Source organism: Malus sylvestris, chromosome 8 (assembly GCF_916048215.2).
Source record: "Malus sylvestris chromosome 8, drMalSylv7.2, whole genome shotgun sequence".
NCBI classification, from domain to species: domain Eukaryota; kingdom Viridiplantae; phylum Streptophyta; class Magnoliopsida; order Rosales; family Rosaceae; genus Malus; species Malus sylvestris.
The window spans coordinates 1,406,973-1,433,956 of record NC_062267.1 but is presented as its reverse complement, the minus strand read 5'-3'; the positions used below and the strand labels follow the sequence as shown (position 1 = coordinate 1,433,956).

At 38.5% G+C, this 26,984-nt stretch overlaps 1 protein-coding gene across 22 annotated transcripts in view; it reads right to left on the bottom strand.

The window, feature by feature from the left end:
- LOC126633534 (disease resistance protein RUN1-like) overlaps positions 1-15,895 on the bottom strand; it is a 44,629-nt gene extending 28,734 nt beyond the window's left edge. For 2 of the 22 annotated variants that reach the window (XM_050304180.1, XM_050304177.1), the window contains exons 1-7: positions 15,294-15,895; positions 13,423-14,521; positions 13,041-13,340; positions 12,006-12,854; positions 11,726-11,915; positions 739-1,155; positions 537-622 (exon numbers count right to left, since the gene is read on the bottom strand). In XM_050304180.1, the coding sequence (XP_050160137.1) occupies positions 537-622; positions 739-1,155; positions 11,726-11,915; positions 12,006-12,854; positions 13,041-13,340; positions 13,423-14,521; positions 15,294-15,805 (3,453 nt within the window). In that variant the 5' untranslated portion in view covers positions 15,806-15,895. Of the gene's footprint in view, positions 1-296; positions 686-738; positions 1,156-2,533; positions 3,075-3,463; positions 3,650-8,218; positions 8,287-10,911; positions 11,193-11,255; positions 11,916-12,005; positions 12,855-13,040; positions 13,341-13,422; positions 14,522-15,293 lie in introns of those variants that run through there. The other 20 variants (XM_050304179.1, XM_050304178.1, XM_050304173.1 and 17 more) reach the window with 18 other exon arrangements.
- Positions 15,896-26,984: the final 11,089 nt, after the last annotated feature.

The following is a 26,984-nucleotide window of genomic DNA, read 5'->3' as shown; positions in this document are numbered from 1 at the left end:
CAAGTTCAATGGGGAGCCGAGTCATTAAGAATGATTTCTTTGTAAACGATAATTAAGATTTGTAACTTCGTCATTTATAAGCAGATAGGATGTTTTTGTTTTCCTCGGTGCCGAAATAAACCCCACCCCCCTCCCCAAAAAAAATCTTGCCCGTTATTGCTAAAGATACCTATGTCAAAATCCTTCCCTTACCATGTGTAGAAGCATTTTTTTTGTTTTACTTATTTACTGCTACTCTACTAGTATCGCTAATGCTGGATTTATGCTATAATTGATGGCGTTGAACACATTTGAACTTTAGTATCTAGTTGCAAGGGGCTTTTAGATCTCAAGTGGTTAAGAGTGCTTAGCTCTGAATCTGAAGTTTTGAAGGTAGAAAACACCTTGAGAGCAAGGAATGCAAAGATATATCTATATCAAGTCAAATTACAAACTCATGGTGGGCGTGTGGACGAGTGTCGCTTCTTTTTTTGAGAGATGGAGGACCAACTTACCAGAGCAAGCGTGAAAAAGAAGCCAACAGCTGTGAGGCGCACCTTCCAGCCTCTCAGGCTGCAATTATTGCTAGCAGCCCTCGTCTTTGCAACTGTGTAATCAAGTTCATCATCTTGCCATTCTTTGTCTGAAAAACATACAAATAACATAAAATTTATTGGAAACGCTTATGAAATGAATACGGACACACCTGGAAGTGTTTGGATGAAGTATAATTAAATGCAATACAACAACACAACATACTTGTGTCTTCTTCATCAGAGTCCATGGTGAGGATATCAATGACGTCATTATCTTCTCTTGAACAACAGCCAATGAAGTATATTCCCGGTTTGCCCTTCCACGTCTTCAAATCTCCATCGATAACAAATGGATAATTACGATCTGATTTGGTGTTGTGTTGGATACTCATCTTGTCTTGGTGCTCTTGCACAAGCTCGACACCAAACTCTTTTACCGAAAACAAGTCACGTGGTCCGGTTATTACCGAAACCACCACTTCATCTCCACATTGTAATATTGTTTTATTCTCCATATTCCAATGGCTCAACCATATCATATCTTCTCCGTCACTTGGGATACCATAGAAAAATGGGCTATAGATCCACTTCAGACCCTTACTCTTGTTTCTCACTTTGATCATTATTGGAGCAATACTAGGTCTAGTAAAATAATTATTTGAATTTTAGCAAAGATGTTCAAGCCTCGAATTCTTCGGAAGCATCCTAAGATTCTTGCAATCCTTCATATTCAAGTACACGAGTCTCTCCAGGTTTCCAATGGATTCATGAACATTCTGCAGGCTTGTGCAATCTACATGAATTAGTTCCTCTAGATTGGGGGAAAGTGAGAAGTCAATGGTTTCACTAAGGCCATGAGAATGGCTGACGTCAAGGATCTTCAACGATGGAAGAAACTGTGGAAACAGAGGAAAAAAAAAGAAAAGAAAAAAGAACAATGAGATAAGTATCTAACATAAGAAATTAGTCATCGAATTAAAGAAGACATAATTGTTCATTTTACCACACGGAGTTGGTCAACAAATAAAACACTAACAAAGTAAGGAAAGTGAATTGAAATACATAGAGTAACATACTTTTGTTCCTTTGCATACTTGTCTCAAGCTACTGTATTGCATTTCAAGCACAATTACGTTCTCCAAAGGAAAATCAATTGGCATAGAATCCAAAGGAAATTCAAGCCAACACAACCATCTTAATCCTGTAGGGAAATCTGCATAACATCCATCCAGTCGTACATGACTAAGATGAAGTAGTTGTAAATTGCGCATCCTTGCAAATGCATTGGTTTCCAAGAATATCTCATTTCTGTTTATTGGACTGTTTGCAGGATGGTTATGCATATCCAGGACAAGACCTTGGATTTTTTTTGTACCCTAAAGGAAAAAAAAAGAGACATTAATATGCATAATTTTCACAAGAAGAAATACATATATAGACATAAAAGGCATGTTTCTTACATTCTTTTTCCTCAATACTTGGAAAGAATCCTTTTGGCGCCATAATCTACTACGTTTCTCAGGCTCTTCTGATTCTTGGCGAACAATTTCTCTTCCCATAGCACAAATCATGTCATGCATTTCCACCTTGCCTTGTTCATCAATTGTCACCAAGCATCTATCAATGAGATTTTGAATGCTAATGATTGTATAGAAATCACATCCATCGAGTATTCTAACAATGTAGCTTTTGTTCCTTCCTATTAGGAAACAAGCAATGTGGAGGAATAATTTCCGGTCATGGTCATCTTTGAAACTTTCATAGCTTATTCTTAGTCTATTCATGATTTCACCATCAGGAATAACTTTTAGCTTCTCCAATGCACTTTCCCATACACCTATACTTTCCCCTGATAAAGAAGAACCCAAAACCTTTAGAGCTAATGGAAGTCTGCCACTATGTTGCATTAGCTGTTTTGAGTGCTCCATGTATTCTTCTATGGGATGGTCCTGGCCAAAAGCATGCCAACTGAAAAGCTTTAATGATTCATTGTAATCGAAAGTTTGAACTCTGTGCACCTTTGTAACTTGATCTGCCTTTAGCAACCTTTCACGCCTAGTTGTTATTAGTATCTTACTTCCTGGATAAAACTGATATTTCATCCTTAGGATTGCATCCAATTGGTCTATTTGGTCAACATCATCAAGAACAAGTAGAACTCTTCTAGAGCTTACGGCCCTTTCAATCTTAATTATTCCCTCACTAACACAGTGTATATTCACTTTTTTGCCATTCAAAATATCACAGAGAAGTTGCATTTGTATTTGAACTAAGCCATTTGGTCGATCTGCTGTTTCTTTGATATTTTCAATGAAATTACTTCCTTGAAAGCTTCTAAAGTTTGAATTGTAAACATGTTTTGCAATGGTTGTCTTCCCTATTCCAGACATGCCATACACAACAAATATACCAACATCACTTGATCCATCTTGTAACCACAAATTGATGTGTTCGGCTTGAGATTGAATTCCGATCAATTTTGGTTCAACACTCAATGGCGTGCGACTTAACTTGTCTCCTATCACTTCAACAATTTTTTTGATAAACTTTGACTCGTACCTAAGAATTTGCAAACAAAATGAAAAATGAATTGGGGAAATTAGATAATTAAAACATACGTTGATTGCCATTGTTTAAATATGGAAAAAAAAAAGACTGCTGACAAAATTAAATTGAAAAAAAAAAAAAGGAATACATCACAGATCACATCCTAACTTTTTTCCACACCAGCTTTCAAAAAAATTTAAGCAACTAGAAACCAGTAGATTAACATGGAAAATGACTAATCCTTAAGTTGATATGAGTGTGCTTTCTTTAAGTTGACCTAAATTGGGATTATTATTCACTACTGAGATTGAATTAATAAATATATAAAAATCTATGTCACTACGGATCATACATCAAATTGACCCAACAAAGAGAAGAGAAATGGAGATAATGAAAGTTACCCATCAGCTTGATTTTGTAAGACCATGCCTGCTAGGTCTGCAATCTCTGCAAGTGCCTTCCTCCATCCCTCCACCTTTTCCGGCGACTGATGGTTCTGGCTTCTAGCAAATGTTTTTCCAACACTTCCTGTCTGCTTCCTCACGTGGGACGGATCGACATCGTAGAAGACTGGTAAAACTACATGGTCCGAGTGTTGGTATTTAGACAATCTTTCATCATTAATAAAACTTGAATAAAATGATAAAGATTGAAAATCAAAGAAACAGAATGCAGAGAGCTTTGGAAACAGAGGGCTGATGATTTTTCTTAAAACAGAGATCTGATAAAGAGAATGGGTCGACTGATAAAGGCAACAGTCAGCCCTTTTAGACAGAATCAGTTTCAGTAAAGCAGAAACAGTTTAAGTAAAGCAGAAACAGTTTAAGTAAAGCATTAACTTTTAACACTCCCTCTTAATGCTTTGCTACTTCACTCCCAAAAATTCTCTTAAGTAGATGAATCTGTCCTTTGGTAATGCCTTGGTGAAGATATCAGCAACTTGATCTTCTGTCTTGCAGTAGACCACATCCACTTCCTTGTCTTCCACAGCACCTCTGATGTAGTGATGCTTCAGAGCAATATGTTTTGATTTACCATGACAGACAGGATTCTTGCTCATGGCAATAGCTGACTTATTGTCACAAAGGATATGAGTTGCTGATTCTTGTTTCTCACCAAAATCTTGCATAATTCTTCTCAGCCACACTGCTTGAGAAGTTGCAATTGAAGCCGACACATACTCAGCCTCTGCCGTTGATAGTGCAACTGATTTCTGTTTCTTAGATGCCCAAGAGAATACACCAGTCCCTAATGTAAAGGTATAGCCAGATGTGCCCTTCAAGTCATCCACACTACCTCCCCAGTCACTATCACAGAACCCATACAATTTGGGCTTAACATTCCTTTCATACATAATACCAAAGTCAAGTGTACCTTGTATGTATCTTAGGATCCTCTTTGCAGCTCCATAGTGAATGCAAGTAGGCTTGTGCATAAATCTGGACAACAAGCTTGCAACATACATAATATCGGCTGAAATACCTTCTGTTTTGACATAGAGGGCAGGTTCATTCTCACTTCTTTGAAAACCTCTTTCATTGAAATACGAGTCGATCTCTCCATACCATGCTCTCGGAGCTTGTTTCAGGCCATAAAGTGCCTTCTTAAGCTTATACACCTTGTGCTCTTGTCCTTTAAGAACAAATCCTTGAGGTTGGTCAACGAACACCTCTTCTTTTAGGACTCCATTTAGGAAAGCCGACTTGACATCAAGTTGGTGTAGAAACCACCCCTTCTGAGCAGCTACGGAAATAATGCCTCTGATTGTTTCATGCCTAGCTACCGGTGCAAATGTTTCTTGGAAATCAATCCCGGGTTTCTGAGAATAACCCTTTGCTACCAATCTAGCTTTGTTCCTTTGAACGGAACCATCTTGATTGAACTTAGTCTTATAAATCCACTTCACTCCAATGACGGAGTTGTCACAAGGTCTGTCCACTAGTTCCCATGTCTTGTTTTTCACAATGACATTGATCTCCTCTTGCATTGCAGCCTTCCAAGTCTCTTCTTTCACTGCATCATCAAAGTTTTCTGGTTCTTCAACACAAAAATTGCAGCTTTCATAGACTTCATTTAAGCTCCTTAACCGAACCGGCGTTGAACTTGGACTTGAAAGTGTAGGAGAGTGAGCTTGAGGACTGTTTTCAGGTGATAATTGTGGAATTTCTTGCTCAATTTCCTCTTCATTTGGTTGATTTTCTTCTTCAATTCTGATTTGTGCAGATTCCTCTCGGATGGTTGCTTGATTCCAATCCCACGAAGATTTCTCACTAAAAAGAACATCTCTACAAACCACAACTTTCTTCCTTTTTAAATTGTAGAGTATGTACCCTTTTGTGTATGAAGCATAGCCTACGAAAATGCATCTTTCACTTGACTCATCAAGTTTTTGTCTTAGTTCTTTCGGAACATAAGCAAAGCAGATTGACCCAAACACTCTTAAATGATTCACGGAAGGCTTTCTTCCACTCCATGCCTCAAATGGTGTCTTATCTTCAACTGCCACTGTTGGATGCCTATTCATCAAGTAGACCGTTGTATTAACTGCCTCACCCCACAAATATTGAGGTATTCCCTTGTCATGTAACATTGCCTTAGCCATTTCGACTATGGTTCTGTTTTTTCTCTCAGCTACTCCATTTTGTTGTGGAGTGTAACTGACAGTAAGTTGTCTTTCCAAGCCAATATCTTGACAAAACTTATCAAATTATGTGGATGTATACTCTCCTCCTCTGTCATTTCTAAGAACTTTGATTAGATACCCAGATTGTCGCTCAACCATAGCTTGAAACTTCTTGAAGATTGAGAACACTTCTGATTTCTGTCTTAGAAAGTATACCCAAGTCATTCTGGAATAATCATCCACGAAGATTAGGAAATACTTGTTTCCCACTTGAGTAGAGGTCTTCATGGGTCCGCAAACATCTGTATGAATCAATTCCAATGGAACTTTTGCTCTCCAAGCTTTACCATGTGGAAATAAATCTCTATGATGTTTCCCAAGTGCACACCCTTCACAGATTTCTTCATTTTCTTGGATACTCGGCAACCCATGCACCATTTCTTTTTCTTGTAGCTTCTTGAGACTTTGAAAATTCAAATGGCCAAGCCTTTTATGCCATAGCTTTGAATCTTCTTGCACTTCCATCTTGAGTGCTGATTGAGTTGCATACTCAATTGTGAGTGGAAAACTTCTACTCTTCCTCATCTCAATCTTAGCCACGAGTTGTTGACGATTCCTCCTATCATATATCTTGCAAGTATTGTCTCCAAAATATAAGTAGTAGCCATGCTCAATGAGTTGTCCAAGACTTAGCAAATTTTGCTTCAAATCAGGAACTAACATGACATCCTTGATGAACATCTTTCCATTCTTCGTATGCACGGCAATAGTACCTCTTCCCAATGTATCGACTAGCTGCCCATTTCCCATCTTCACTTGGGTTAGGTTTGTAGTGTCAACATTATGGAGAATGTTCTTATTCGCCGTCATATGATTGCTATAGCCGCTGTCCACAAACCAAACTTTAGCTTCTTCTTGGACGGTTGTATCATGACCAACATAAAACATATTGGTCACTTCATCTTCTGCTTTGGTGTAGTGAGCTAGCTGATTATCTTTGTAGGTACAATCCTTTTGCATATGCCCGAATTTGCTACACTTGTGGCATTTCACTTTTCCTTTGAACCAACATTCACCGGAATGAGCTTTGTCACAAATTTTGCACTTCGAAACATACAAACTCTTCTCAACCTTTTTCTTCTCTTCAAAATTACCTTTTCCTTCCCACGCTTTGTTTTTGCCTTTCCAATTCTTGTTGGAGTTGGCTTTGCTTTGACTTGAACTAGCTTGAGTTTTTGGATTCACTGTAAGTGTTTGGAAAGCATTTTCTACATCATTGTTGTCATGCCTAGATAATCTCTGAGCAAAACCTTTGAGAGAACCAATCAATTCTTCAACACTCAAAGTTGACAAATCCTTAGTCTCCTCTATGATTGAAACTATGTTGTCATACTTTCTTGGCAAGCTAATTAGATACTTCTGAACTATTCTCTCATCAGACAAGATTTCACCATAGCTTTTCATTTGATTAATAATCTCAGACAATCTACTTAGGTAATCATCTAGCAATTCATCATCTTTCATTCTTATATACTCAAAATCTCTTCTCAAAGATTGGAGTTTGACAGCTCTTACCTTAGTAGAACCTCTGTAGACTTTCTCCAGCACATCCCAAGCTGATTTGGCACTTGTCTCATTTGAGATTCTCGGAAAAATTTCATCTGAGATAGCATTTTGGATGACCCCAAGAGCTTTTGCATCTCTCTTGATGTTTACCTTCAACTCCCTTGTTTGAGTCTCTGTCAAAACCATAGTGCTTGGAGGTACAACATAGCCATCTTCAATCAAGCTCCACAAATCATGAGATACAAAAATTGTTCTCAACTTTGTCCTCCAGAAGTTGTAGTTTACTCCACTGAAGATAGGAGTTCGAATCTCACCACTGCTACTTGAACCAGCCATGAATTTGAAAAATTTTGATTATAGGGTTTCACTTAGAATTTTCCCCCTTTTTGAGAATCAAAAAAACGCCCCACTCTTTGATCAGATTGGCTCTGATACCATGTTGGTATTTAGACAATCTTTCATCATTAATAAAACTTGAATAAAATGATAAAAATTGAAAATCAAAGAAACAGAGTGCAGAGAGCTTTGGAAACAGAGGGCTGATGCTTTTTCTTAAAACAGAGATCTGATAAAGAGAATGGGTCTACTGATAAAGGCAATAGTCAGCCATTTTACACAGAATCAGTTTCAGTAAAGCAGAAACAGTTTAAGTAAAGCATTAACTTTTAACACCGAGGTGGTCCTCTTGCGTTCAAGGATCAGCACAAGCTCATCAAGACACCACCTGGATGACGCGTAATCTTTCGAAAACACGACAATAGAAGTTTGTTACTGCTGGATCGCTTTCTGCAGTCCTGACTTTATATCTTCTCCTCTCTCAAGTTCATCGTCGTCTCGGAACGTAAGAAATCCTGCGTTGTTCAAGGCTGTGTAAAGGTGGTCGGTAAAAGTCTTGCGAGTTTCTTCGCCTCTGAAGCTCAAGAACACGTCGTAGCGATAACCTCGAAAAGTGTTGGAATCAGAGGAGGTTCTTGGAGATGTTCTCACAAGAGCCATTGATGTGGATCGATGTTCAAACAAAAGACTGGTGTTTGCTAGGTGCAATGCAAATGTCTTTAAAATTTACAAACAATTATAAAATAGGTCGTTCCATCTATAGACCCAAAAAAACATTTCTTTAAGTCATGTATAGCTGGTGGGCAGACAAAAAAATATTAAAAAACTGTGATTAAAACCGTGCCACGTGGTTTGTGACACCACAATAAAAAAAAATTATACATTCTTAATTTTTTAAACCCATGATAGCTGGTGGGAAAACAAAAAATTTATTAAAAAAATATGATTAAAACCGGGCCACATTGTTTATGGCACAACAAACAATAAAAATGTATACATTCTTAATTTTTTAAACCCATGTATAACCGGTGGGAAGATCAAAAAAATATTAAAAAATGCGATACACAGTAAATTTAGGGATGTGTTATCCACCCACGCTATTTTACTTCTCACACATTCTTGATAATTTTTATCCGTTGATCTTCTCCAATTCATCCGACCCAACGGTCAAAAATAAAAAAGGTGTGTGAGAAGTAAAATAGGATGTGTGGATATCACACCCTTAAATTTAACGATAGATTTTTCAGTGTGATCGTCATACGGGATGGTACACCACGTGTTGCTATATAAATGGTGGGATATGTGTGTTAAAAAGTTAATAACTTAAAAAATAATATTTCCCTTCACTTACATATAAAAACACGTGATGTATCATCCATATCCCTTTCTATTGTTTCGTTTCCAACCTCTTCTTAGCTTTTTCTTTCCGTTGGCTTCTCTCTTTCTCCATTCTCACCTTCTGCTTATTTTCGAACCTAGCTTTTTTTTCTCTTCCACGCCAGTGTTGTTCCAGTGAGTTTTGCATTTTTTTCCAGTGTATCTGATTTAATTTTTAGGTCACCATTGGAGATGGTCTTAGCGAACTCCCTTTCCTTACTGTAAGACAATATCATTTATTCAAAAAAAAAATGGATGAATAATATCAACTTGATCTACTTTCATATTTCATTTCAACGTTGAAAAAGGTCCAACTTGGTCTACTGCTGATTATTCGTTACTTTATTTTATGAGAGATTCTTTCAAATAATTAAATTTTATTTTTAGCAATATTTGCCACGATTTTCAAAACGTACGTTACCTTTCTAATGGACGATTGCCACATTATGGGTTTGTGAGATAAAGACATAGAAAGATGAATTTGTAGCTTTTTTTAATGGCCCAAATGTGACTCGATGAATTTGTTCCTTTTATTGTTATAAGAAAAGACCATGCAACCTGTGTGCGAGGGCTGTGAGTGTTTCAATACTCTTCATGCGCCATTAGCTTTATTTAAAATTTTGATTTGTTTGCCACTTGGATGTGCAGCATGTGAGATCTGCTTTAATTATCTCTTGGATGTGTTATAAAATTTATATTTCTATTTGCACAAATTGAGTAATTTTATTCCTTCAGTCTGATAGGAGACACAATCTGATGTTGATGCACAAACTTATACTGACCTCGAACTTTTGGATAACTTTGAGTTTTACCAACAATTACCGAAATAATTTTTTGAGACAATTGACCCAGCATCTTCTGGTAAAACAATTAGGGCATCTCATACTTCATCTACATGAATAATTGCATTTGAATGTGATATACTATATCTACCCAATCTATAAGATTTCTTGTAGTTCAAAACACGTGCATTCAAATTGCATTTAAAGCTTTTGAAATTGTTAATGATTGTATCCTCCCAACCTGGTATCCTAGTTAGTTTGCTGCTTTGGATGTGTAGAGTGGATGAACATGATTTTCAATAATGGGCTTGGAACCTAATCGATCCTGAACTTCTATTGATTATTGATTATGATTTTGCACTATTTGATTATTCGCAGAGAGGGGCCTTTTAATGTTTAAAAAGTTGCGTGCTTAGAAGAGGAAGATTGTTGACAGAAGAGCCTCTAAGAGTTGCATGATAAGGTATCCATAGATTCTTCGGTTCCCTATGTGAAACTGCTGTGACTTTGTTTTGGAATATCTTGGAGCATCTGTTGAGCAAACTAGGTCAGATTGTAGAATGCTTATTGCAATTACAATGTTCATGAGAAGATAGAAAATTTCATGGCTCCAGAGACTATGGCCTTTCCTCCTATACTTCCTGTTTGTTCAGGTTGAAGAAGCAGAAACCAGCTTTTGTAGTGTAGTAACGATGCAAGGCTGAACCAGCTGTAAAGTCCTTGGATCTCAGGCTAAGAAATTGCCTGTCTTTAATTTATTTATTTTTATTTTTTGAAGGGACTGTCGTTAATTAATTTGATATATATTATTCTATCTAATATCTGTTGTATTGATATTTATGCAATTTACACAATTTCAATGGGGAGCTGAGTCTTTAAGAATGATTTTGTTGTAAACGACAATTAAGATTTGTAACTTTGTCATTTAAAAGTAGATAGGATGTTTTTGTTTTCCCCAGTGCCGAAATAATCCCCACCCCCCCCCAAAAAAAAAAAAATCTTGCCCGTTATTGCTAAAGATACCTGTTTCAAAGTCTTTCCTTTACCTGCTAGTATCGCTAATATCGCTAATGCTAGATGTATTTTATGCTATATTTGATGGCGTTGAACACATTTGAACTTCGGCATCTAGTTACAAGAGGCTTTTATCTCTGAAGCGGTTAAGAGTGCTTAACTCTGAACCTGAAGTTTTGAAGGTAGAAAACATCTTGAAAGCAAGGAATGCAAAGATATATCTATATCAAGTCAAATTACAAACTCATGGTGGGCTTGTGGACGAGTGTCGCTTCTTTTTTTGGAAGATGGAGGACCAACCTACTAGAGCAAGCGAGAAAAAGAAGCCAACAGCTGTGAGGTGCACCTTCCAGCCTCTCAGGCTGCAGTTATTGCTAGATGTCCTTGTCTTTGCAATTGTGTAATCAGGTTCATCCTCTTGCCCTTCTTTGTCTGAAAAACATACAAATAACATAAAATTTATTGGAAACATTTTTGAAATGAATACAGACACACCTGGAAGTGTTTGGATGAAGTATAATTCAATGCAATACAACAACACAACATACTTGTGTCTTCTTCATCAGAGTCCATGGTGAGGATATCAATGTCACCAATATCTTCTCTTCCATAATTGCCAAGGAAGTATATTCCCGGTCTGCACTCAAACCTCTTCAAATCTCCACCGATAACAAATGGATAATGAGGATCTGATTTGGTGTTGTGTTGAGTACTCATATTGTCTCGGTGCTCTTGCACAAGCTCAACACCAAACTCCTTTACCCAAAACAAGTCACGTGGTCCGGTTATTACCGAAACCACCACTTCATCTCCACATTGCAATATTGTTTTATTCTCCATCTTCCAATGGCTCAACCATATCATATCTTCTCCGTCACCTGGGATACCATAGAATATTGGGCTATAGATCCACTTCATGCCTTTACTCTTGTTTCTCACTTTGATCATTATTGGAGCAATACTAGGTCTAGTAAAATAATTATTTGAATTTTCCTTTGCATAGGTAGCAAAGATGTTCAAGCCTCGAATTCTGTGACTAGTAAGTAGTAAAGGGACAATAAAAGATATCGAGGACTTGGTACTTTTATAGCTGAACCGGCCTGGAACCTCATTCCCAACAAAAAACGTGCTGAATATACCACGATGATATAGTCCCTATGTATTTGCCAGTCATCACAACATTACTCAATCATTTCTTTCCCATTACATATTTAAGACTTATGAGAGAGAGAAAGAGAGGCGCACCTGGACGGGGAGCTCTTTTGGATCCCTGAATGCGTGTGGATAACTCATTCGAACAGCTGGCATGGATTCCAAGTTGCACAAGCCCAAAAGTTTGATCATTTCCTCATCAACTATATCAATAGGCTCTAACTTGTAATAGCAGCCCCACTCAACAAGATTCCAGTTGTCACCCACATGTATTGGATACAATCGCTCAGGGGAATGAAAAGATATTTTTTTTAATGATATGCATCCGACTATACTCATTATTTGGTGTACTTCCGGCAACTCCACAAGCGATTCGAGCTTATCACAACCCTTGAAGGAGAGTTCATCGATCCTCCTCAAACCTTTGATGAAAACTGGAAGACTGCAAATTGGATTCTCATTTAAATGTAGTCTTCGCAAGTAGGATAGATTACTTAAATCCGTAGGAAAAACATCATCAGAAAGATTGCACCCCTTCAGACTTAACTCTACTAAAGAGTATGGAAAAGAACTCAAGATAGTTGAGCTTCTTTTTGGCCACAATTTACCTATTGGAATTCCATCTGTCTCAAGAACTTTCAGAGACTCCATCTTCTTCATCATCTCCACTGGAAACTCATCAAGATTTGAGCAACCAGATAAAATGAGTGTTTCAAGTGATTTAAGCATGCACATGTTCTTCGGAAGCTTCCTAAGATTCTTGCAATCCTTCATATTCAAGTACACAAGTCTCTCCAGGTTTCCAATGGATTCATGAACATTCTTCAAGCTTGTGCAACCTACAAGAATCAATTCCTCTAGATTGGGGAAAAGTGAGAAGTCAATGGTTTCACTAAGGCCATGAGAATGGCTGACGTCAAGGATCTTCAATGATGGAAGAAACTGTGGAAACAGAGGGAAAAAAAAGAAGAAGAATGAAATAAGTATCTAATATAAGAAATTAGTCATCGAATTAAAGAAAACATAGTAGTTCATTTTAACACATGGAGTTGGTCGACAAATAAAAAACTAACAAATAAAAAACTAACACAATAAGGAAAATGAATTGAAATGCATAGAGTAACATACTTTTGTTCCTTTGCATACTTGTCTCAAGCTACTGTATTGCATTTCAAGAACAATTACGTTCTCCAAAGGAAAATCAATTGGTATAGAATCCAAAGGAAATTCAAGCCAACACAACCATCTTAATCCTGTAGGGAAATCTGCATAACATCCATCCAGTCGTACATGACTAAGATGGAGTAGTTGTAAATTACGCATCCTTGCAAATGCATTGGTTTCCAAGACTATCTCATTTGTGTTTATTGGACTGTTTGCAGGATGATTACGCATATCCAGGACAAGACCTTGGATTTTTTTTGTACCCTAAAGGAAAAAAAAAGACATTAATATGCATAATTTTCACAAGAAGAAATACATATATAGACATAAAAGGCATGTTTCTTACATTCTTTTTCCTCAATACTTGCAAAGAATCCTTATGGCACCATAATCTACTACGTTTCTCAGGCTCTTCTGATTCTTGGCGAACAATTTCTCTTCCCATAGCACGAATCATGTCATGCATTTCCACCTTGCCGTATTCATCAAGTGTCACCAAGCATCTATCAATGAGATTTTGAATGCCAATGATTGTATAGAAGTCACATCCATCGAATATTCTAACAATGTAGCTTTTGTTCCTTCCTATTAGGAAACAAGCAATGTGGAGGAATAATTTCCGGTCATGGTCATCTTTTAAACTTTCATAGCTTATTCTTAGTTTATTCATGATTTCACCATCAAGAATAACTTTTAGCTTCTCCAATGCACTTTCCCATACACCTATACTTTCCCCTGATAAAGAAGAACCCAAAACTTTTAGAGCTAATGGAAGTCCGCCGCTATGTTGCACTAGCTGTTTTGAGTGCTCCATGTATTCTTCTATGGGATGGTCCTGGCCAAAAGCATGCCAACTGAAAAGCTTTAATGATTCATTGTAATCCAAAGTTTGAACTTTGTGCACCTCTGTAACTTGATGTGCCTTTATCAAGCTTTCACGCCTAGTTGTTATTAGTATCTTACTTCCCGCATAAAACTGATCTTTCATCCTTAGGATTGCATCTAATTGGTCTATTTGGTCAACATCATCAAGAACAAGTAGAACTCTTCTAGAGCTTATGGTCCTTTCAATCTTAATTATTCCCTCACTAACACTGTGTATTTTCACTTCTCTGCCGTTCAAAATATCACGAAGAAGTTGCATTTGTATTTGAACTAAGCCATTTGGTTGATCTGCTGTTTCTTTGATATTTTCAATGAAACTACTTCCTTGAAAGCTTCTAAAGTTTGAATTGTAAACATGTTTTGCAATGGTTGTCTTCCCTATTCCAGACATGCCATACACAACAAATATACCAACATCACTTGATCCATCTTGTAACCACAAATTGATGTGTTCAGCTTGAGATTGAATTCCAATCAATTTTGGTTCAACACTCAATGGTGTGCGACTTAACTTCTCTCCTATCACTTTAACAATTTTTTTGATAAACTTTGACTCGTACCTAAGAATTTGCAAACAAAATGAAAAATGAATTGGGGAAATTAGATAATTAAAACATATGTTGATTGCCTTTGTTTAAATAAGAAAAAAAAAAAGACTGCTGACAAAATTAAATTGAAAAAAAAAAGGAATAGAGCGCATAATTTATACGAACTATAGACAAATACATCACAGATCACATCCTAACTTTTTTCCACACCAGCTTTAAAAAAAATTTAAGCAACTGGAAACCAGTAGATTAAGGCCCCGTTTGGGATTGAGGTGATTTAAAAAAAAAACCACTGTGAAAAAAAAGCTGAGGGTCATTTTTGTGTTTGGTAAACTGAAAAAAAAAAGGCTTATTTTGGAAGCTGTTGTGAGAATAAGCTGAAAATCAAAGGAAAAGCTGAAGCTGCTATTTGCTGCTTTGAAAAAAAACCAGTTTTTTCAAAGCACAAGGAGCTACAGTGCTCCTTTAATGAAAAGACACACTATCATCCTGATTTTTTTTCCAAAAGCACTTTCACAAAAAAGTTTACCAAACACTCTACTGGCTTTATTTCACAGCCGCTTATTCTCACAGCACGGCCGCTTATTCTCACAGCAGTTTTTTTTCAAAAAACAGCTATACCAAACCAAGTTGAGTTGAGTGTGATTTCTTTAAGTTGACCTAAATTGAGATTATTATTCACTACTGAGATTGAATTAATAAACATATAAAAATCTAGGTCCCTATGGATCATACATCAAATTGACCCAGGAAAGAGATGAGAAATGGAGATAATGCAAGTTACCCATAAGCTTGATTTTGTAAGACCATGCCTGCTAGGTCTGCAATCTCTGCAAGTGCCTTCCTCCATCCCTCCACCTTTTCCGGCGACTGATGTTTCTGGCTTCTAGCAAATGCTTTTCCAACACTTCCTGTCTGCTTCCTTACGTGGGACGGATCGACATCGTAGAAGACTGGTAAAACTACATGGTCCGAGGTGGTCCTCTTGCGTTCAAGGATCAGCACAAGCTCATCAAGACACCACCTGGATGACGCGTAATCTTTCGAAAACACGACAACAGAAGTTCGTGACTGCTGGATCGCTTTCTGCAGTCCTGGCTTTATATCTTCTCCTCTCTCAAGTTCATCGTCGTCTCGGAACGTAAGAAATCCTGCGTTGTTCAAGGCTGTGTAGAGGTGGTCGGTAAAAGTCTTGCGAGTTTCTTCGCCTCTGAAGCTCAAGAACACGTCGTAGCGATAACTCCGAAAAGTGTTGGAATCAGAGGAGGTTTCTGGAGATGTTCTCACAAAAGTCATTGATGTGGATCGATGTTCAAACAAAGAAACTGGTGTTTGCTAGGTGCAATGCAAATGTCTATGAGCAGGGGAAATATGTAATCGGGTAGTTTCCATATACTTAAAAGCGATTCTGTAAGTCAAGGTCGGCCCCATATGAGCAGGGGAAATATGCAAATGTCTATGGCAGAGATGAAAAGAAAACAAAAAGATTCCTTCTTGCTGTATGTGTGATTTTATAAATAACAATTATATTGATCGTTGCTCATCTTTTTGTGATAAAATGCACTTTTAATTGCACAAACATCTTTTGTGATAAAATACAACATATTTTGATCGTTGCTCAATACTCATTTCTCATCCTTGAAGTGTTGGAACCATTTCTACCAATCAACCCACCAACTAGTGTTTCCAATATCACCATACCGAAGGTTTATATATTCAACTGGAAGATTGATTGTCCTAAAGATGATGTGGTTATAAGACAATAATTAAAACTTGATAGAACCGTATAATAATGTGGCACTTGTAATGTTCAGTTAGTTTCATAAGGAAAATTTGGAAAAACTTGAATCTTGGTACATGTGTCGTTGAACTTAAGGTGATTGATCGAATTGTTGTGCAGTTATATGCTTGCTGTATGGTAATGAGATTCAACAAGTTGTGTGTCTATATCCTCGGGGTAAGAATATTGGTTTCTCATTATACGAAATATAATTTACAATGTGGTTGCTCATTTCCGTTAGTAAACATAATGATGAAGGCGACTTTCCTTCTTTATGTTTTTTGCATTTCCCTCTTTACCTCTACCCTCCTAAGCTTCCTTCCCCTTTTCCCTTCTTTTCTGCTTTTCTTTTTTTCCCTTCTCATTTTCTATATTCTCTGAAATTTCCTCTCATTTTCCCCTCTCATTTTCTCCTTTTATCCTTTTCTCATTTTCCTCCTTCCCGTTCTACTTTTGCGTTCTCCCTTTCTCATTTTCTCCTTTTCTCCTTTTCCTTCCTTCTACCCTCCAGAGTTTCCTTCTCATTTTCCCCTCCTTTGACGTCATTATATTTGGGTTGAGATTAGGGCTGGGCACGGGGCGGGCCGGGCCCAAATTTGAAGGAACCGGACCTACCCGTTTAAAAATGTAACGGGGCGGGGCGGGCCGGGTAGAGGGATTTTGAATCTAGGAACCGGACCTAACCCGGCCCGTTTTAAACGGGCCGGTTCGGGACGGGTCCACGGGTCTTTTTTTTTCCCGATTTTGGGCATACTGAGATTGAAGCAGAAGGAGGAGGCGGCGGCAGTGGCCTTGTTGATGTCGTCTTCCTCGTTGAAAACTCAAATTCTCTAAGAACCCACAACAAATTCACAAAAAAAAAAAAAAAACAAAGGGATGACCTCGTTGAGGTCGTCTTCCTCATCACAGAAGATGTCGTCTTCCTCGTTGAAAACTCAAATTCTCTAAGAACCCACAACAAATTCACAAAAAAAAAAAAAAAAAAAAAAAAAAAAAAAAAAAAAAAACTCTTCCTCATCACAGAAGAGAATCGATGAATTTAATTTGTAAGGCTTCCTCTCTTCTTCTTCATGCCTTGCCTAATATTTTATTCCTCTCAACTGAAATCCACAGATTAGCAACATCACTCACAAAACCCTAACTGCAATATAACTTACAGATACATAGACTTTTTTGGGGGAAAAAAAGAAATTACAAATGCTTCTTTGTCGACCAATATGTTGGATTTCAAGTTAAGAAAAATAAATAAAATCAAAGTTTTAGCTAGGATTCTGTGAGTGAGCAGAGGCAGAACCGAACAAGGGCCGCGGAATCGGCCGATTCGAACAAGATTGGGTGGTCAGTGCTGCGCAATCTTCGTCTTCTCCGATGGTGAGGTGATGTGGTGTCGTGACTGTCGTCGTTGTTGAGGGGGAGACGAGTGTGAGTCTCGGCGGCCCTGTTTGGGATTTCGAAGGAATGAAATTTGGGGGTGGGTTTTGGAGAGTGGGATGGAATCGATGGATAATGGTTTAGGGTTAGAGATTGTATATAGTTAGAAACGGGCCATCCGGGGCCCCGTTATTTCAAATCCTAGAACTCGGCCCGCCCCTTAAATCCTAATCGACCCGCCCCGCCCCGCCCCGTTTCTATTCTCAAAAAATTGGAACCGCCCCGTACCCGCCCCTACCCGCGGTTCCTGTATCCGTTTGCCCACCCCTAGTTGAGATGTGGACCTGTTATTGATGGATGGACAGCCAAGTCAATGCTTGTTTTGGTCAAGCAATTGGAAAGATCTCTTTTGAATCATATTATTGCTAATTTATTGTGATGTTTAGCCAACTTCTTTTATTTAATGTAAACAATATCGTTTATTTATAAATAAATAAAAATTGGATGAATAATATCAACTTAGATCTACTTTCATATAAATTTCAACGTTGATAAAAGTCCAATTTGGTGTACTGCTACTTTTGTTGATTATTCCTTACTTTATTTTATTAGAGATTCTTTCAAATAACTAAATTTTATTTTTAAAGGCGTCATTACTCATTCAATGTTTGCCACGATTTTCAAAACGTCCATGACCTTTCTAATGGACGATTGCCACGTTATGGGTTTGTGAGATAAAGACAATCTATCCCCATCCAGTTGATAAGAATGGTGGAAATAAGAGTAATACTATTCATACTATGTTTTTGTATCACTGTAGACATCGAAATTTTGATAAATAAATATTGACCGATAAATCAAAGTGTCAACGCTCATGTATTACATAAATTTTACACGTAGCGTGTGACTCAACGAAAATTGAAATGAGTTGGAAAAGTCATCAAATAGGACACGTGTCAACACTTGGCAGAAACGACTTATTTCATCTGGAATATTATATTCAAAATTAGGCCTTGGAAAATTCTATAAATACAAGCCAATTTCATTCATTTGGGAGGATATTACACCTTGAAGCTCTGAAACTCCGAAGCTCTCAAGCAAATCCCGAAGAATCAAGAAAGCTCTCTTCGTTCTTCGTTCTTCGTTCATCCTAAGATCAAGCCCCAACGGCCCTTTGGATCAACGATCATCCACCAATTCAAGATCAAGCCCCGACGGCCCTTGAAGAAAGTATTCTTCGTTCTTCGTTCATCGTTCTTCCAAGATCAAGCCCCAACGGCCCTTGAATAACTTCCACCAATTCAAGATCAAGCCCCAACGGCCCTTTGGATCAACAAACGTCGACAAATCCACACACATCCAACCGTTCTTCAAGATTAAGCCCAAAAGCCCTTGAAGATCCGTTCATCACTGTTCTTCAAGATCAAGCCCAAAAGCCCTTGAAGATCCGTTCATCACTGTTCTTCAAGATCAAGCCCCAACGGCTCCTTGAAGATCCGCTCAAATCCACCTTCAAAGATCAAGCCCACGGCCCTTTGAAGAAACTTCCAACAGTTCATCCAAGATCAAGCTTCAATGACCCTTGGATCAACGAAACATCCACAAATACACACCTTACGGAGATCGAATCAGAGGATCAAAATAGAGAGAGATTGTAACCCAAAATCATCAAATACAAATATTTGTTTGTGCATGTTGTTCTTGTCTCTTTCGTTTCAGGAATTTTCCGTGTTTACAATCACATTTTCATATTATTTTAAATGACATTTTATATGAACAGCCACATCATTTGAATTAATCAGATTTTTTAATTTAGTTTATTATTTAATAAACTAATAATTAAGAAAAACCAGTTAATTAAATGATGATTATGATATACGATGAGTCTTTTTCCTTCATTTTCTTGGGTTTTGCAAGTTTTTCAAATGATGTGGTTGTCCACGTCAGATGTCATCTAAGGTGGTATAGAAATGTGGTATAAAAATATGGTATGAATAACATTACTATGGAAATAAAGGATATGGCCATACATGACATCCAAACTGTTGAAAGACATTTCCATTTTTTTAATGTCTTGTACATATTATATTTTATAATTAGGATAAATGAGCGCTTTACAAATTAATCAATGCACTGAGTAATATGGTAGCAAAGTCCTCTATCGTAAACTCTATATGTTGATGAATGTCTAAGATACACTGCAAGAAAATAAATGAAAGATTATCATACACATTTGCAATTAAAAAGATAAATAACATGTGTACACATGATGTAGAATTTAACAAGGTAAAACTCATCACTGAGAAAATCCTCATACTTTTAAGTCAGGACAAACAATAAGAGAAATGAGTATAAAAAGATTTACAAAACTCATCAACTAGACCCACATACTAGTATGCAATTTTTTCACTGCGATTTGCTACTCGATCTCTCTTCAACCTTCAAGTGGAAGTGGCACTATACTAACGCGGTCGTCAATCACTATCTCCTCGAACTTTGCAAGATACTAACGCGATCATGCAAAATGCATGAAATGTAATGATTTTTTGAAATCAACCAATTACAAAAATCATAAGGCACATTCTCATAATTGATTTCTAATTGAAACACAATGAAAAATCAGTGATTAAAAACTAAAATATTTTCTTTGAAAACACATGGACACAAAACTAATTTTTCTCAAATAAAAACTCTGATGCCGACTCACTTTAGAACCCAGAACATGCAACATATAAGTTTTGAATAAATAGTAAAGAAAATATAACTTTCTCTTTCTAAATGCAGTGCTGCCGAATACATGTGCCGTATATGAAAACTGTCGTATGAATTCTGCTCACAATATAACCCTCAGCAACTACAAAAAACCACTCATGCTCAGCGACAACAATAACCAAAACCACACAAACTACTTTAATGCATGCAACACCAAAACTGAATTCCATATTCTAATGCACTCGGTGGTGTGCTAATGCATATGTATTGACGAACATACCTGAGTGGACGTCTCTTAAATGCTTGGTATTTTTAAAATTTAGAACATGGGAGACAAACTTAGTCTAAATTGGCCTGATCTTGAACAAGCAAAGCCTCTAGTCCAACTTTCTCACTCTTCAGCTGCTCATTCTCCTCGAGCAGACCAACATGGACACGCTGCAGCCCATCCACTTCCTTCTTCAGACTTTCGTTCATCTTCAGCACACCTTGGAGTTCCAACACTTAGGGTTCAAGCTTATCGGCGATCTTCTGGAAGTGGATTACTTGATTATAAGCAACAATCAACTCTTCATCCTTTGGGTAGGCAGCAGAACAAAGCCTTGAAACGGCACACTCAAGATCTTGAATCTGAGGTATGTAATGACCAATCTCTTTCTCTGCACTTTCATACTTAACTTAGATCACGTTAAGCCTTGCCTTCAAGTCAACGATCTCCTGGCGAGCGGTCTCAAGCTGCAGAGAAGTGGGGGCAGAGATATTAGACCCCTTCAAAGCGATGAGCTCAGACTCCAACTTTTTTATCTACTCGGCAGAAAAATAAGCCTCAACTGCCATAGTCATTCCCATCTCCTTGGCAACCTTGGTATTCTCTTGGTCAAGAAGTATAGACTTGGTTGCCAAAATTGCCATTTTCTGCATCATGGCAAGCAGAGCAGGCCTTCTATACTGGGTCGTGTGCTTCGCAAAGGAACTTGGGTAAACAACCTCTCTGACGCCATCAACAAATTTGGCACACACGTCCATGTCTTCAAGCAGGTCAGGCTTAAAAAATGCACAAATATCAACAGAATCTCCAAAAAATAGGCTTGGTAGATTTCTCATAACTACGCAAGCAATCTCTTATTCTCAACAGACGAACCAACCTCAACAGCAAGATGAATATGCCTTGGCGCCACTTTAGCAGCATAGTCCACCTTATCGCTCTTTATAATAGCAAGCCTCTCCAAAGGTGAACCAGACTTGACTCCTAACGGACATCTTAGTATAGACTTCAGCACTAGGGACATGAAGGAACCTCTACGCTGAGCAATCCTATCAATAATAGTACTAGCCATCTTCGACATGGCAGGTGTCACAGGCTCAGATTTAGCAGCCTCATATTTCTTCCCATTGGGATAAGTCAAGTCAATCACAAGTTTCTTGACAGCAGACGGACCCTCACAAGCAGCAGAAGAAGTCTTCGGTTTTTTCTAAACCAGCATCTCTTGAGCAGATGGGGAATGTCTATTCTTTCCACCTTCATTCATAACAGGTTCCACGACAATGATCGAACGAGCCAATGCCTCAACCTTGATCTGCTTTATCTCTTCTTTTGGGGTAACCCATCTTTTTCTTGGCGAAGAGGACTAAGCAGCCAACGCCATTCATGGTACTCAACAGGGATACCTAAAACAATGTGCACTTTCTTCATATCTGGAGAAGTCTTGGGAGTCGAGCCAAAATTTGAATCTACATAGACAGAAGAGGATAATGAATAAATCAAATAACAGCTCAGCAAAAGCACAAAGTAGCCTAAAGACTAAGCAGTTTACTTATCGGTGATGAAAATCGTCGGAACACGCAACTCAAAGGAAGAATGAGACTCCCTCTCTCCACTTATCTCCAAAGTTTTCTTGGCCCAATCATGATCCCCCTTACTCGAATGATCGAAAAACCTATGGTGGGATCACAGCTGCCCAACTCCATCAATACGACCTATGTCAAAGAAGTACCAGAATTCGTTAACAGTTAGATCCAAGTCAAAGAATTGGCTCAATTGAGGAATCTCATCATCCCGCGGACTATATTTGGAGAACATTGAGTGGGGACACACTTCATGTAACAAAGTACTTCTTGGAAAAAACACGGCATGGGAAAAATAAATACCAACACGAAGTAGTAAGGGTGAAACTTGATAGCTCTCCGAGCTCTACTACATGGCTCACGACTGCTACCCTTCTTAACACGCTTCACACGCACCTCAAATGGAATGGCATGCCAGTATGCCACAAGGAAATCTCTAAACGAGTCGTCGAAACTAATTTTGATGTTAGCAGCCTTGAAATAACCTACTATACTCAAGGATCTTCCTTGACGGTACAACAGCGGCACACTATCATCACTCATATGGCTTAAAGAAGGCATGCTAGTTGCACAAAAAAAAATTACATGGAGCAGGGCACCAGGCCATAACCCAGGTGGTTGCCCCAAAGACCAGCTCAACACGCCAGGCAGCCCAGCGCACCAGAAGGCCCAGTGTGCCAGATGTTGCTATCCCCTCGACCCAACAAGACCATTAGCCCAATCCAATTAGAGAGGGTTAGCGCCCTCGCGCCTCTCTTTCTCTTATCTTTCACACGGGCCAAGCTCAAAGGCCCGCAAACCCAGCCAAGGAAGGAGGCTGAGCCTCTATTCCTCTCTCTCGCATGGGCCCAAGTTCAGCGCCCCAGCGCTCTAGCCCTAGCACAAGCCAAGGACTTGCTGGGATTAGCTTACGCCGCCAGCCCTCGGCTCAAGCCGAGCCGCTGCCGCACCAACCCACCCACGACAGTAACATCGTGGTCATGTAGCCACAATTTTAACACATACTTAACCCGCGTCGAGCCAAATTTCAAGCCTCGAGGCTCCAAAAAATTAAGAAGAGAAGGAAAATTAATTTTCTCTTACCTTGGTGCGGCATGAAGACGAAGAAATCAACGAAAGACGGTCATTTGCATGGGCAAATGAAGAAGATTCCTAGGGAAGGGGAAACAAATATCCTCTAGCTTTCTCTCTTTCTTGTAGGGTTAAATAATTGCTCTCTAAAATTGATTTAATCATCTACTTAAGGTAGACTTAAATAGACTTTTGAGGTAATTTATGCTTCCTAAAAGCAAGGGAAGATCTCTACACATATTGCCCTTTCTTGCAAGCAGCCCAACTGAACTGGATCATTTATATATATATATATATATATATATATATATATATATATATATATATTTATATATATTTGTTTCCACACGTATCTCTTTCGTATATTAGACATTCTACACATTAGTTGGGAAAAAAAGACAGTGTTGATGAAAACGAATAATGGTGCACATTATTAAGTTCAAAGACTAAAAGATGTCGGGATCAGAAGAGGCCAGTGTGGGTGAGAGGGACGAGAAATGAGGGAGGAGGAGTTGGGGTTGGGGTTGGAGTTGAGTCGTTGGATTGTTGGAGATATATGTCAGCAGCCATGGCAAATCTGGGATGAACGTTTGTAAAATGTGATTGGGGTCATGGGGATGTGAAAGGAAAAATTGAATCATTAGGGTTTGTGAATATTGATGGGAAGAGGCAAGTGATACGAAAGGTGAATTTTCAATTTAGTATGATTATGCTGATTTAGAATAGTTATATTCTTTTGGATTCATCAAAGGGTTAAGATTTTATTAATGCATATAAATGCGTCAAGACTAAATATAGAGATTCGGGATACACTACGTCGCGTATTACATTGCATGGATGCATGCAGAGTATACATAGCACACACAAAATTGAACAACGCAAAAAAAAAAAATTAGGATAAGCGAAAAAAAGAAAGAGGAACGAGGCACAAAAACAACAGATAGATATCGATCGACTAATTCGGGAATATGTGCTTCGGATTAATGTGACTGTTAGAGATTAATGGCGCTTTAATTAATCAGGAAGCATCAAACATTAGCAAGAGTAATGCATTTGCCAATGATGATCAAGTACGACGTCGTCGGCAGTGAGCATTGCACATGTGTTGGCAGTCGTAGAAGCAAGGCCATCCGCAGTGAAGAGGGCAATTCAATCTCATGCCTTTGCATCGTCCCTTCCGCATGCATTGTGCAAACTCTCCGAGCACGTAGTCTTCCTCGTCGAACCTCCTCTTCGGGCCGCCGTAGACATGGTTACTGTTTCTGCGGCCTCTTCCTCCTTGACCTTTCCCTTTTCCACCACCACAACCCCATTTCCACCACCCTGCCCCTCCTCCTCCTCCGCCCCATCCCCACCCACCAACAGCTCCTACTCTTTTTCCACCTCCACCTCCACCTCCTCCTCCACCACCACCCCAACCCCATGCATAGCCTCCTCCGCCTCCACCGCCACCCCCATTACCACTCTTAACACAATGAATTGAATGATGCAGAAGATATCTATGAAAGATTAGAATGCTTAAAGGTAAAAGCTTGAAGAAGAAGAAAGAAAGAGACTTTCTGTATTCCAATAACTGTTTTCTTACAATGACCGACTTTACCAAAATATCACAGAGAGACCTACTTTTATACTATATCTCAATTACAATGACTTATGAAATATGCCTAGGTAGCATGCTGACTTGGCATATAGTATGTATATCCAATACCCCCCCTCAATCTTAGCTAGGGTATCCTAGCTTAAGATTGAAACAATGCCGAAGAAAATCAGGGTCGTGAAGTCCTTTGGTTAAAACATCTGCAATTTGATCCTTAGTGCAGAGATAGTGAACTGATAAATCCCCACTTTGTACACGTTCACGAACAAAGTGAAAATCAGTCTCCAAATGTTTGATCCGAGAATGTTGAACCGGATTCAAACTAAGAGCAATCGCAGATTGGTTATCACAAAATAAAACAGGAGGAGAGGACAAGCATTCATTCAGATCTTTAAGAAGAAGTCTGATCCAAGCAATATCTGCAGTAGTATGAGCTAACGCACGATACTCAGCTTCGGTAGAACTGCGAGAAACGGATGACTGTTTCTTCGACTGCCAAGAAATTGGATTGTCACCCAAAAACACAACATAACCAGTAATGGATCTCCTAGTATTCAAATCTGCAGCCCAATCAGAATCACTGTATGCATGTAGGTGTAACGACCCTCCTGAGATATAGGTTAAACCGCACCGCATAGTACCTTGTAAAAATCGCAGAATCCTCTTAACCATCCCTAAATGAATGTCTGTTTGAGCATTCATATATTGACACACGGTATTCACAGCAAAGGCTATATCAGGACGTGTGAAGGTTAAATATTGAAGAGCTCCGACAAGACTCCGATATAGAGTAGGATCAGGCAATAAGACACCTTCAGATGTTAAGACTTGATTATGAGGCTTACATGGTGTGGAACATGGCTTACAATCATCCATGCCTGCCTTATGAATAAGATCCTTCACATATTTAGCCTGATTGAGAAACAAATCACCATTAGACTTATATGTAATTTGAATACCAAGAAAATAAGCCAACTTCCCCATATCTTTAATGTCAAACACTTCACCAAGAGTATGAATCATAGATTGTATTAATTGAGTATTAGACCCTGTGATGATAATGTCATCCACATAAAGAATAAGGATAACCACATGAGTATCAACAACCTTGACAAAGAGACTGGAATCAGAAACCGAAGCTTCAAAGCCAATTGCTTGCAGGTAAGTGGTAAATTTAGCATTCCAAGCTCGAGGAGCTTGCTTTAAACCATATAAGGACTTTACTAGCTTACACACGTGAGTGGGAAACTGGGAATTGACAAATCCGTGAGGTTGCTTCATGTAAACCTCCTCCTGTAATTCACCATGCAAGAAAGCATTTTTGACATCCAACTGCCGAAGATCCCACTTATGTGTTGCAGCTAATGCTAGAACCAATCGCACAGTGGTATGTCGAACAACTGGACTAAAGGTTTCTGTATAGTCAAGCCCTTTTTCTTGACTAAAGCCTTGTGCCACCAACCGTGCTTTATATCGGGAGACTGAACCATCGCTATTCCGCTTAATTTTGTATACCCATTTGCTGCCTATAACATGCTTATCGCCAGAATTGGGAACAAGAACCCATGTACCTTGAGTTTGCAGAGCATCAAATTCTTCCTGCATTGCTTTCTGCCATTGAGGAATTTGAGATGCTTGTCGAAAGGTTGATGGTTCCGAGGCATCAATAATATTTGCAAGGAAAGTGAATCCTCCTGAAAAATGATCATCATCAACAAGAGTTAAGGAGTGAACTTCTGGAAAAATAGCATTAAGAGCTGAATAATCTTTTCTAGTGATGGTGCCAGTTCGTAATCTTGTTTGAATGCCGGAATGAGAAGAATTGAGACATGGTAGAACAACTTCAAGCTGAGTAGGCTGAAGGACAGGCAACAAGGCAGGAGAACTGGAAATAGTAGCATTTGAGCTTGATTCCTGTGCACTACTGAATGAACTTGCAGCATCACCAGGAGAAAATCCAGAACGATGATCATGGTGTACCTCTGGACTAAGGGATGACCCATATGACATTCCAACAACATGCTCACCCACTGGTGCAGAAGACTGAATAGAAGGCAACTGAACAATTATAGGTATATTATTATTGCCTCGATGGCATT